This window comes from Phoca vitulina, unplaced genomic scaffold (genome assembly GCF_004348235.1).
Source record: "Phoca vitulina isolate PV1807 unplaced genomic scaffold, GSC_HSeal_1.0 scaffold22, whole genome shotgun sequence".
NCBI classification, from domain to species: Eukaryota; Metazoa; Chordata; class Mammalia; order Carnivora; family Phocidae; genus Phoca; species Phoca vitulina.
Window position 1 is genome coordinate 31,844,939 of NW_022589725.1, and position 12,583 is coordinate 31,857,521.

General features: G+C 39.1%; 1 protein-coding gene across 13 annotated transcripts in view; it reads right to left on the reverse strand.

Moving 5' to 3' along the window:
• Window positions 1-12,583, reverse strand: part of RALGAPA2 (Ral GTPase activating protein catalytic subunit alpha 2) — a 336,447-nt gene that overhangs the window by 95,023 nt on the left and 228,841 nt on the right. For all 13 annotated transcript variants that reach the window (XM_032419573.1, XM_032419574.1, XM_032419572.1 and 10 more), the window contains one exon: window positions 10,966-11,124. In XM_032419573.1, coding sequence (XP_032275464.1) covers window positions 10,966-11,124 — 159 coding nt within the window. The remainder of the gene's footprint in view (window positions 1-10,965; window positions 11,125-12,583) is intronic.

Consider the following 12,583-nt stretch of genomic DNA (forward strand, 5'->3'; position numbering starts at 1 on the left):
CAATTATTCTAATGTTGTTTCGTCTTATGGTATCGCTTATCTCTCGAATTCTGCCCTCGTGATCCAGTAGTTGTTTATCTCTCTTTTTCTCAGCTTCTTTATTTTCCATCATTTGGTCTTCTATCTCACTGATTCTCTCTTCTGCCTCATTTATCCTAGCAGTTAGCGCCCCCATATTTGATTGCACCTCATTAATAGCCTTTTTGATTTTGACTTGGTTAGATTTTAGTTCTTTTACTTCTCCAAAAAGGGTTTCTCTAATAACTTCCATGCTTTTTTCAAGCCCAGCTAGTATCTCTAAAGTGATGATTCTGAACTCTAGATCCGACATTGTACTAATGTCTGTATTGAGTAGGTCCCTGGCAGTCGCTACTACCTCTTGTTCTTTCTGTTGAGGTGATTTTTTCTGTCTTGTCATTTTGTCCAGAGGAGAATAGATGAATGAGAGAACAAAATGCTAGCAGGGTAACAACGTCCCCAGAAAATATACTCTAAACAAATCAGAAAAGACCTTCCAGAAAGTGGTTGCTTTTCTGTTCAGAGAGTTTTTGCTATTCTTTTCTTCAATCTCCTGTTGAATTTGTAGGTGTTCAGAATGGTTTGATCCCCATCCAGCTGAATTCCTGACACCAGACGAAATCCAGGTCTCCTACTCCTCCGCCATCTTGCCCCGCCCCCCTGCCTGCCTTTCTAAGCTTAACATGGTCAGAGTCCTCACCTGGGGCCATGGAAGCTCTAAGCTCCCCTAGCCTTCCTCTTTGCCTGCCCCTCCCTCCCCCTCCTCTGGCCACAGGAGGCATCTTTCCTCATTCTTAAGAAGCTCATGCCCTCTGTAAGGACTTTGCTCTTGTTGTCCTCTTTGCTTGGTGTTCCTTGAGGACTGCCCTCTCCTGCTCCATTCGGGGTCACCTCCTGGGGAGTGTAAACATCACTCCCTGGGGGAGCTTTCTCTACCCACCTATAATGCCCCTCTTCATCCCTGATCATTTTCCTTGCTCTGAAGTCAGCTTTGCTGGTATTGATACAGTTAGTCTGGATTTCTACTTATCTTTGTTAGTGTGGGACATCTTTCTCTATTCCCTTACTTTTAACCTGTACCTTTATAATTTAAAGTAGGTTCTTGTAGATAACATACAGTTGGGTTTTTTTGTTTGTTTGTTTTTAATCCACTGACAGTCTTTTTTCTTTTAATTGGTGTATTTAGACTGTTGACATGTAAAGTGATGATTGATATATGTTAGGTTACTATCCACCAGGCCTGTTAGTGTATTTCACTTGTTCCTCTTGTTGTTTCTTATTCTTTTTCTGCCTTCTCTCTCTCTTTTTTTTTTTTTTTTTTGAGGGAGTGTGTACCTGAGTGGGAGAGGTGGGGAGAGGGAGAGAGAGAGAATCTTAAGCAGGCTCTGCACCCAGCACAGAGCCCAACATGGGGCTCAATATCACAGCCCTGAGATCATGACCTGAGCCGAAACCAAGAGTCAGACACTTAACTGACCGAGCTACCCAGGCTCCCTGTGCCTTCTCTGATTTTAATTGAGCATTTTATATAATTCCAGTTTTTCTCTTTTCTTAGCATATCCATGATAACTGTTTATCTTTTAATTTTTTTTTTTTTTTACTTTTTTTGGTGATTGTTCTTGAGTTTGACATATACATTTGTAATTAATCCAAGTCCTCTTTCAAATAGCACTATTCTGCTCCACAGGTAGTACAAGTACCTTATAACAGAGTATTGCCAATTCTTTCCTTCCATCCTTATAACATTGCTGTCATTCATTACTTATCCAATCATTGAATACTTGGTTGCTATTATTATTGGGAACAAACTGTTATCTGCTAGATCAATTAGGAATAAGAAAAATAAAAGATTTTATTTACCTACATTTATTTCTTCTCTAAAGCTCTTCCTTTTAAAAGTAGATCTGTATTTCTGATCTATATCATTTTCCTTCTCTTTGATGAATTTAACATTTCTTGCAAGGCAGGCCTACTGGCCACAAATTTCCTAAGTTTTGTTTGTCTGAGAAAATCTTTATTTTTTTCTTTCACTTTTGAAGGATACAGAATACTATGTTGGTGGGTTTCTTTCTCTCAACACTTTAATTATTTTCATCTACTTGCTTCTTGCTTTTATGATTTCTGAAGAGAAGTTTACTGTAATACTTACCCTTACTCCTCTATCATTATTTTTAAACTCTGGTTTCTTTCAAGATTTTCCCTTTGTTTTTGATTTTTGGTATGTCTTAGTCTATTTGGGCTGCTATAACAACGTGTCATACACTGGGTAGCTTGTAACAATAGAAATTTATTTCTCACAGTTCTGGAGGCTGGAAAGTCCAAGATTAAGATGTCAGGAGACCTGGTGTCTGGTGAGAGCCTGCTTCCTAGTTTATAGATGGCTGTCTCTGTGTCCTCACATGGAGGAAGTGGTAAGGGAGTGCTCTGGGGTCTCTTTTCTAACTAATTCCATTCCTAAGGGCTTTACCCTGATGACCTAATCACCTCCCAAAGGCCCTATCTCCAAATACCATCACACTGGGGGTTAGGTTTCAAAAAATGAATTCTGGGGGGAGGGGCACAAACACTCAGTTTCTAACACACAGTTTGAATATGATATATCTAGGTATAGATATTTTAGTATTTATCCTACTTGGTATTTTCTACGCTTCCTGGAGTTGTAGTTTGGTATCTGTCATTAATTTGAAAAATTCTCATGTACATTAAAATTATATATTAAAATACATATTTAATTATAATTTCAAATATTTTTTCTGTTCCTTTCTTTTCCTCTTGGTATTCCCATTAGGTGTATATTATACATTTTACCATTGTCCCACAGATCTTAAATGTTTTGTTCAGGCGTTTTTTTTTTTAAATAAAGATTTTATTTCTTTGAGAGAGAGAGAGGGAGACAGTGAGAGAGAGCACAAGTGGAGGGGTGGGGAAAGGGAGAAGCAGGCTCCCCGCTGAGCAGGGATCCTGATGTGGGGCTCAATCCCAGGACCCTGGCATCATGACCTGAGCCAAAGGCAGACACTTAACCGACTGAGCCACCCAGGTGCCCCTGTTCAGTTTTTTTTGTCCTTTTTCCCTTTTGCATTTCAGTTTCAAGGTTTCTACTGACTTATCTTCAAGCTCACAGTTCCTTTCCTCAGTTGTCCAACTGATTGATGAGCCCATCACAGACATACTTCATTTCTGTTACAGTGTTTCTTATTTCTAGCATTTACTTTTAATTCCTTCTTGGAGTTTGCATCTCTCTGCTACATTAGTTATCTCTTCTTGCATGCTGTCCACTTTTTCTATTATAACCCTTAACATATTAAGCATAGTTATTTTAAATTCCTGATCTGATAATTTCAAAATCTCTGCCAAATCTGAGTCTGATTCTGATGTTTGTTTTGTCTCTTCAAACTGGCTTTTTTTTTTTTTTTTTTGACTTTTAGTATGCCTTGTAGTTTTTTGTTGAAAGCTGAACATCATATACCATGTAAAAGGAAGTGAAGTACATAGGCCTTTATAGTGTGAGGCTTTATGTGTGTCTCTCTTGGAGTTAAGCTGTGCTTATTGTCTGCTGAAGCTGTCGACGATCATGTCAAAGGATGCCCATGTTTTTGTCTCCCCTGTTGTCTCTCTTAAATAAGGTCTTAGTTCCTTCACTTGTTACTATACAAAAGTCCTTTTGATGTTGTGAAAAGGTGTAGGGGAGAAGTGTTCCACAGACCTATGATCAGATCTCAGTCTTTCAGTGAGCCTGGGTCTCTGGGCTATGACCTTCACAAGTGCTTCTCAGTTTTGTTTTTTTGTGTCCCCCCCACTTCCCCCTTAGGTGAGACAGCAAAGCTAGAGGGAACTTGAGTTGGGTGCTTCCTTTCCCCCAGGTGGGCTAGGTTCTGGTAAAACCCCAGTAGGTAAGGGCTCTGGTAAAACACTTCTTCTTGAGGATAGGCCTGGTTAAGAAGAACAGAACGCTCCAGGTGTATTTCAAAATGGCTCTTTCCCCTCCCTCTGCTGAAGCACGAGGTTTTTTCCCCCCTCCAATCCTCACTGTGAGAAAGTGGTAGGGTTCCTAGAAAGAAAACACACAGAAGTGTGGGGGTCTCCCAAAGACCAGGCCCCTCTTGACTCTAACTCTCAAATTTGTGTACACGGAGCCTCCAGCAATTGGTCAACTACCATTGACATTTTCCTACCCTGTTATTCGTTCCCCAGGGGTTTCTCTTCTTGAGCTTCTGCTATGGCAAGTTATGATTCTGCCTGTCTCTCCGATTTGGGGGGCAGGGATTTTCCTTGTGACTTTAATTCTCTGATGGCTCGAAGAAGAGCTGCTGATTTTCAGTTTGTTCAGCTTTTTCATATTGTTAGGATGGGGGGTGATGACTTCCAAACTCCCTACATGCTGGACTGGAAACCATAATCCCCCCTACCTGAATTAAAGCACCTTCCTTCTTCCCCATCCTATCACTCTGTTTTATTTTCTTTATAACACCAAAGCTCCTATCTGAAAGTCTCTCGTTCAACCACTTACTTACTTATTTATTGGCTGTCTCCCTTACTAAAACTGGGATTCCGGGAGCATGAGACCACCAGCCCTTGACACAGTATCTGGCATGAAGGAGCCTCAACAGATACATTGCCTGAATGAGTGAGAAAAGGCCTCCAGCTCGCGAGGCTCTGACCACTAGATGTTAACCAAATCTGTTGAGCCCCTGCACATTTCTAGAATGAGATCTGCTGGGACTGTCTGTCTTTTGGCTTCATGGAGACGCCTGAAAGTCCAGGATGAAAGGGTGACAGTGTGGTCCTAGGGTCCTGAGCAGGCTTCTGGTGCTATACCTTTTCTTCTGTTTGGTAGGTTTGAGAAAAGGCTCCACCGTCAAAACATAGAGATGTAAAAACTGCAAAGATTGACTAAACCTATTTTGAGATCAGCACCTAGAGCACAGAGGAAGAGTCACACTTGAGGAGACTCAGACAAGAGCAAAGAAGGATGAAACTGTTAGTTTTACTAATTATGAAAAATAATGAGTGTCTCCCCCTTATGACAGTACTCTTGGGGTGAGGGGGGAGTGGGCATCTTAATTCCAAAGAAGAAAATCAAGGAGCTATTCAGTCTAAAATTACTCAGAGTTGTCTAGTCCAGGTAATGGTTGTCATTATAACCAACAAATAAGAAAATAAGAAAGAACAGCCCTTTCCTCCCATTTTTTTGGCAACACCATACTTAAGACAATTTAAAATACATTCCTTAAAACAGTAAATATACTTCTTCCTATGACTTACACTAGAAGCAGTCCATAATCAGTGAGATACAGCTGTGATGGAAGCATGCACGAAGAAAACCAGACAACAAAACCCCCACAACAACAAACAACAAACTAATGGATTTCAAGGATGGTACAGAAAATACACCCTTCCGGAGAAATTCTCAAATTCTGGGGGCACACAGAGGAGTTCTGTGTGCTTCTGACACCCTGACAGAACAACCAGGAGAACACATGCAGTCTCTTGGCCAGGAGGCCCTTCCTACTGAGGCAGCTCAGAGGTAGAGGATGAGAACAGTCTTGGTTTCTGACACAAAGCGGGCTCTACCATTTGCCACTCAGCGTACATTTACACAGGCTGGCTCTGGCTGCCGAGGGAGGGAGGATAAGGCAAAGGAGAGAAAGTTGTATATATCAAAGGCCAACTGAAAAAAAGGGAAAACAATGTCAACTTTTGAGGTAAATCAATGGAGAAAGAATTCTCAATAGCCAAATTGTTGTAAAGGATAAAACAGGACCTAGGAGTTAATAATAGGCTATAGATTTTTTCCATCTGTATTGGGGCTTATCTTATAAATAAATGTTCTTTATTATTCTTTGGCAACTGCTTGTGGGTGACTCAGATAGTCTTTCAAAAACCGGACAAAAGAAATAATATAAATCCCTTGTATCCAGGGAATTCCTCTAATTAGGAGTGGCAATGAATTAGAGAAGAAATTTGTTTTTGATATAACATCTGCAAATGACAGCTGCCTTTCACAAAGTTCTCAATGTCATTCCTTTACTAAAAAAAACTCCAATAACAATAATAATAAATTTCCAAAAGAACATATTGCGATAATAGATTTAATTACATATTTTTGGGGCGCCTGGCTGGCTCAGTCAGTAGAGTATGTGATGCTTGATCTTGGGGTTGTAAGTTCAAGCCCCATGTAAGGTGTAGAGATTACTTAAAAAAATAAAATCTTTAAAAAAATAATGTCTTTTAGTAAATTCTGGTTATTCAGCATTTTCAATTATCTTTTAGAATAAATGATTCTTCACATATTCAAAAGTTAACATTTACTTTCCCTGAGAATTTCCCAGAATGTTTTAAAGGATATGCTTTAATCTCAAGAAGGTTATTTGGTTGGGGTTGAGATAAATATTTAAGAAAATTGCATAGATGAAATAAAAAGAAATTTCCATAACCATGCTGCAGTCAAACATACTCCATATATAACGAAGCCACATTAGTAAAAGATTTCCTTTCAAACAGAGATGCCAATACTGGCTACTTTTCACTTTACATGTGCAAAAATGCTTTTGTGATTTCTGGTGCATCAGCCTTAACCAGGATTTCTGGGCACTGGCTCCAGGTGAAGGTTCTGGGCTAGCTGTCTTCCTGAATTGGATGAGAACATACACACACACAGGCATACGCTCACACACTGACACACTCACAGTAGCTGCTGAGCCTGCAAGGGAGACAGATACCACCCTGACAGCAATTTGGTGAGTTGGGGCAGCCTAGGGAAAGGACGGGCATCTAGGAACAGGAGGATCAAACAGGGCCCATCTTAAAGGGGTACTTAGAATCCTTGAAAAGGACTGCAGAGAGAACTTGGTCCCCAACCTGAATGCTACAGCTGAGGAAATAAAAGTCTAAAGAAATTAAGAGACCTGCCCAAGACCTGCACCCACTTGTGGCTGCACAGGAACTGGAACTCTGGAGTCCCGTCCTCTATCCTGGCATTCTTTCCTGCATGTACTTCTCAGAAATGGCTGAATCATCCATTTTTCTCCTCTGCCCGTATCTACCAGGGCCAAGTAAGGAGAGTCTGGAGGACATTAACATGTCTTTCACTTAGAAAACTGACATTCTGGTTGAGGTGATAAGGAGGACTCTCAGCTTCCTGAAAGCTTTCTCTTGTCCTAACTGTGCCCGGTCAAGGCTGCTCCAGCATGTCCACCCTCTGGCCGGGCAGTCACTAGCCAGTTGCTAATGTGCCTGGAGATAAACATGACAGGAACACTAAAACCTACCTTTACAAATTCATAAAAGCAAATGTTTTGAACACCAAAATTATTTTTAGTTGCTGAAAAAAGAAAAGCAACATGGGTTCTCACTGTGATATGGAAGCTTTATGAACCCCTTTTCTGCAGAATAAATTGGGCATTTAAACAAACCCTTTCAAGCACTCGTGTTCTGCTCTATATGCAAGTTTTCCCTGAGTACTGACTTAGTAATAAAAATAGAAATAAAAAACCCCCGGCAATCTGACAACAGCACATTTCTTTTCGTGACCAAAGACTACCATGTCAATATTTACAGAGATGAACTTACTTTGAAAATAATTTCACAATGAAATCATGTTACTGAACACACTGCTATTTATTTATTTATTTATTTATTTTAAAAAGTTCAATAAAAGGCTCAAGAAGTGAGCAGACCCTCTCAGACGCGAGGGTTTTCTGTGCTCATACAGCACACCCACACTTCAACATACCATTTCGCAAATGCTGTGTATTATTAAGAGGAGGCGGATTCTGCCAGGCACATAATTTGTATATTTAAGGGAGGAGTATGGAATGAAAAAGCGAAATATGTTAAATTTCAAAGGACTTGGAAGCAATGCTGCCTGTGAGCTTGTATTACAAATAGCCCTACATTATTACATACGCTATTAATGAGGCCAAGTGAATGAAAGTACATTTTGAATATGCATGACTCTATCCAATGAGCAGGACTTTTGTGTACTGATGAGGTTTTTTTTTTTCCCCCTCCTAAAAAAGGATTAAAATTATTCTTAGAGAAGTATGGCTGCCCAGAGACCAGTAAAATAAATGTACTTAGACCAGAGTCATACTATATTCAGATGAAATATACAGGTGCTAAAAGAATGCCTTTGACTCCACCTATAATTCGTGAAACTTGTGCTTAATCCTGTCCTCCTCCAAAGAAATATTCCTCAGTTTCAAGCAGCTGCGTCAATACAATTTCTAAGCAAAAAAAAAAAAGAAAAAAAAAAGATTTTTGGTGGAGATCCCTAAAAGTAGGCAAGGTTAAATAAACCTTTTGAGTACAAAGCCTTTACTTCCACAGTGAGGAGCACTAGTTAAAAGACTGGGGAATGGGTAAATTATTGCACCAAATGGCTGAGAATTAATCTCTGCTGACTAGCTGTAATCTAACGAGGCGTCTGTGTCCCAGGGAGCCCGCAGCATGTCCCTGGCGGTATGTGCAGTGTGTCGAGTCTGCGTGGCACCCTTTGTCCTCGCTCACAGGCGGCCTTTCCCCTCATTGTCCATAATATCCTCATGCATCTGGGACGCGTGGAATGCATTCATACTAACAGACTTACCATTGTTTTCTCTCAGAAGCTTTGTTGAGCAAAGACTGCATCACGGTTACTGATAATTATATTGCTTAATTAATCAAGACAAAAAAAATTTGCAAATCATTGCCTGGTTGCCAAGCAGGGAGATAAAAAATGACAACAATACAAGCTGAAGCAATATAACAAAAGTAACAGCTATCTGATCAGAAATTCTTATATAATGAAGCTATTAATGCTAAATCGGTTAATGTTAACATTGCTCCAGGTGTCTCTACTTAGATGCAAACAAAAAGGCTAACATTATGGATATAAAAGGCCAAATGTTGCCATGGATTCTGTAACCTGATAGAGAGGACAGCCTTTTCATTTGATTAGGGAATGCAATTTAAATACCAGGGACTGAAGCCAAACAAACAGACTTTCCCTCCACAAGCCTCTTGCATTCACCCTGGGGTCAGTGGTTGGTGAACAAAAGGTCAGCCACACTTGCCCTGGAAATGTCTGGATTAATTTTATTACATTGTAATGGTTTGTACTTTAAATGTGGGGATAACACTAAATTTCCAGTTGGCCATTATTCTCTTCTTCCCTTTAGGCTTTTTGAATTGAAATATTAAGACACCGATTTGCTCAATTCATCTTGTCAAAATTTATGACCAAATTTATAAAACTTACATACATTTTCTAAAGAAATTTTGAAAAAGTATGTTAATATGTGTTTTCATGTGTTAAAAGTATAATACCTATTAAAAAATCACTTTTTAAGAAAGTTAAAAGTGTCACTTTTAACACTGTGAAGTGAACTGAAATACCTTTTATGTTCTTTATTTACTACAAAAAATAAAGGCGACATTTTTAGGATGGTAAGTGACATTTTAGAGGGCCATGTTGAAAATGAACTAATAAAACCCGTTAAGCCATACTAAATAATAAAGAACCACATTTTGCAGATTTGGAAGCTATAGGACACTAAATCTGTTGGTTGTCTAATATAAACATTTTTAGTTTAATTCTTAAAATTAGTGTTCTTCCTGGACAAACACAAATGCCACTAGCACTCAGAGCCATTTTCTTATACAAGAGTGAAAATTTTCCACACACACAAAGACATGAATCAGAAATAACACAAATATTTAGTATGAAGAACTTGTGGCATCTTCACTCCCTGAATAGAAAAGAGGGTTCCCTTTATGTCAGGCTTCTCACCAGCCAGAGTGGGGCTTTTCTGAATTCAGGAGGTGACCCACACTGTGTCTAGTCTGAGAAATGATTCATTATTTATTCTATTTTCATGTAGTGACTGTAACTGAAAAATTACTAGCAATGGTAATAACAACAGCAACAACTAACACTTAAATGGCTTTTATTCTGAGCCAGCCACTGTTTGAAGCACCTTTCACTTCTTAGTTCATTTAATCTGCATGACTTTAACACTTTCGATTATGCTATAAATCCCAGGAAATCTCAGTTACCTATTATTTCAAAGCCAAAAGTAGAGAGTATTTAGAATGGTAACTTTTAGCTCCTTCAAGAGAACAATTTGGAATGAAAATGAAGATTACACTTAATACCAACCTAGAGCACAAAGTCATTTTCTGGAGGAGTGACTTAACTATGCTAAACATTTAATTAAAAACTTAAAAGCAAACCCTTCTATTAATAATTCCAACACAAAAACAAGTCACTATATAAAGCACCGCTAAAATAGCACTAAAGGCATGGCAAGGATCAAAACCACAGCCAATTTAGTACACGGCACATAACCATTGGATTGTTCCAGCCATTCCCATGATCAATACCAATTGACGTGGCTGCATTGATTCTGTGGCAAGGTGCTTCAATTGTTAAAAATCATCACATGGGCAGGCTGTGCTACAGAGGCCTCTTCTTCTTCACGGCCATGCTCGCAATCCTTCAGGATTGACCCCCATTAGCAGCAGTCAGAGGCTCAGTGAGCAGTGCCTGTTTGTCACGCAAGGTCGAATTCTATACCCACAGCCATCCACAAAATGTTAGATGTGACAGGGGGTTCATTCAACTCTTATTATTATTAATTAATGTGTCCCAAATTTAAAATTACCGTTTTTTAAAATTAAAAGTTTAAATTCAAAACATTTAAAATACCATTCATGTCTTCACACAATAATTTCCAAAAAGTCTAGACATAAAAATACAGAATTCTGTCCTCCTAAGGAAAGATACTCTGAAAAATCCCGATTTATACTGAATTTTCCTATAGCATGTGTAATTCAGATATATGTGAGACATTAGCCAGTTGGAAAAAAGTCCTCCTTAACATATTTATATCACTGTTTTTCAAAAACAGTGAATCATGTGGCAAATGCTGTATGAGTTAGAGCGATAATGCGATGAAAACGTACCTCGGGTTTCTTCGTGATCGCGATAAAGAACATGTGATTCTTCACTGGGTAAATAATGATTGAAACGTCTCCGAAGGCGGTCGGGATAATGCCCCTGCGGTAGTCCCTGGAGTGTTCAGACCAGACGATGTGGACCTCGTCATTCCCCAAGTGACGGAGCTGCAATGGCCAATTGGCTCTTTATTAATCAGAGTGATAACAGCAGTTTATGAGGGGTCGTGGCTTACAAATTGAATTATAATACTCAGAGGCAAAAATATTTCACTACTAAAAAAAGGTACGACACCACTGTCTTCTATGAGGATTTAAAAAACACAAACACATGAAAACACCACTTACTTTCTATGAAATAAGTGGCACTGAGATGATGCGTATAAGCATGGCAGGTACATTATTGCTGGAAGGGGACGAGACCTTTTCAAGGATTTTTTTAAATTGAATTTTACTCCTGGTATTAAATCCTTATGCTTTATATTGCTGAGTATGTCTCCAAACAATTAATGACATGAGCCTTTTATTCCATATTACAATAGAGCTTCATAAGACTCTTAATTCAATGGTTATTAAGAAAAAATACGAATAAAAGAGACCAAAAGCTACTATAACACAATTGTTACCAAATGTATAAAAACTAGATTTGTGACAAAGCTTTAAGAAGAAGTTCATATAAAATTACCTTCATTTAAGAAATTAATAAGTATTACTTAAATTTAGTAAGAACACTAGTAACTAGCATTCAGAGATTGCCTTATTATCCAGAAAGTATGTTCACATGTATTGTTTTGCTTAATCTTTCCACTAACTCTCTGAGGCAGATGACCTCATCTTTGTGCTATCTGACAGGGAGGAGATGGGGCTCAGGAAGACAAAGGCACACCTGACCAAGGTGTGCAAACAGCAAGGAGCAGAGCAGGCCTGGAAACCTGGGCTGGGGCCTCTAACTTAGTGCCATTTCTACTGTTCACGGGCATCGAAGTTGACACCAAAAGCCAATTGTACTGTCACAGCTCAAATAGTGTAGCCCACTGTTTTTGTCATTTTATAGACAAAGACGCCATAAAATCCAAAAAACAAGCCAGAGATCCCTGGCGTCTCTGACGAGGGCTTAGCATGCCTCCAAGGAAGGGACTCTGAGACTTCTTCCTGGGCCGAGTTCTTCAGCCACAAGAACACCCTCGATGAAGGTCCTGCGTACCGACTGCACATCCCGGGCAGAGAAAGCCCTGCATGAAATCATCTGATAAGCCTGAGGCTGTGACTAAAAGAAACTAGATTTTAAAGATTAAAATGTTGGCCAAAATTGAAGTCCTACAACCTTTATATAAAGGCTGACTGGTGAAGGTGCTTTGACACCTACTGAAAGTCTGAGGTTTGGTTCTCTCACATGCTGCATAAGAAGAATGTTATCTACCACCAAAAAAAGTATTTCTTGCTTCCTAGCTTATTTATACATGAACGCTAAAAATGACTAAATTCAGAGGCACTGTTAATAAAATAGCAATGTTGTGTCAAAGGTAATGTTGTAGTTTTGTATTAAAATACACACACAAAAAAGGATGCTCTGGAGTACCATGTATTTAAAACATGTTAGCATAAATAAAATTTTCTTTACAGACTA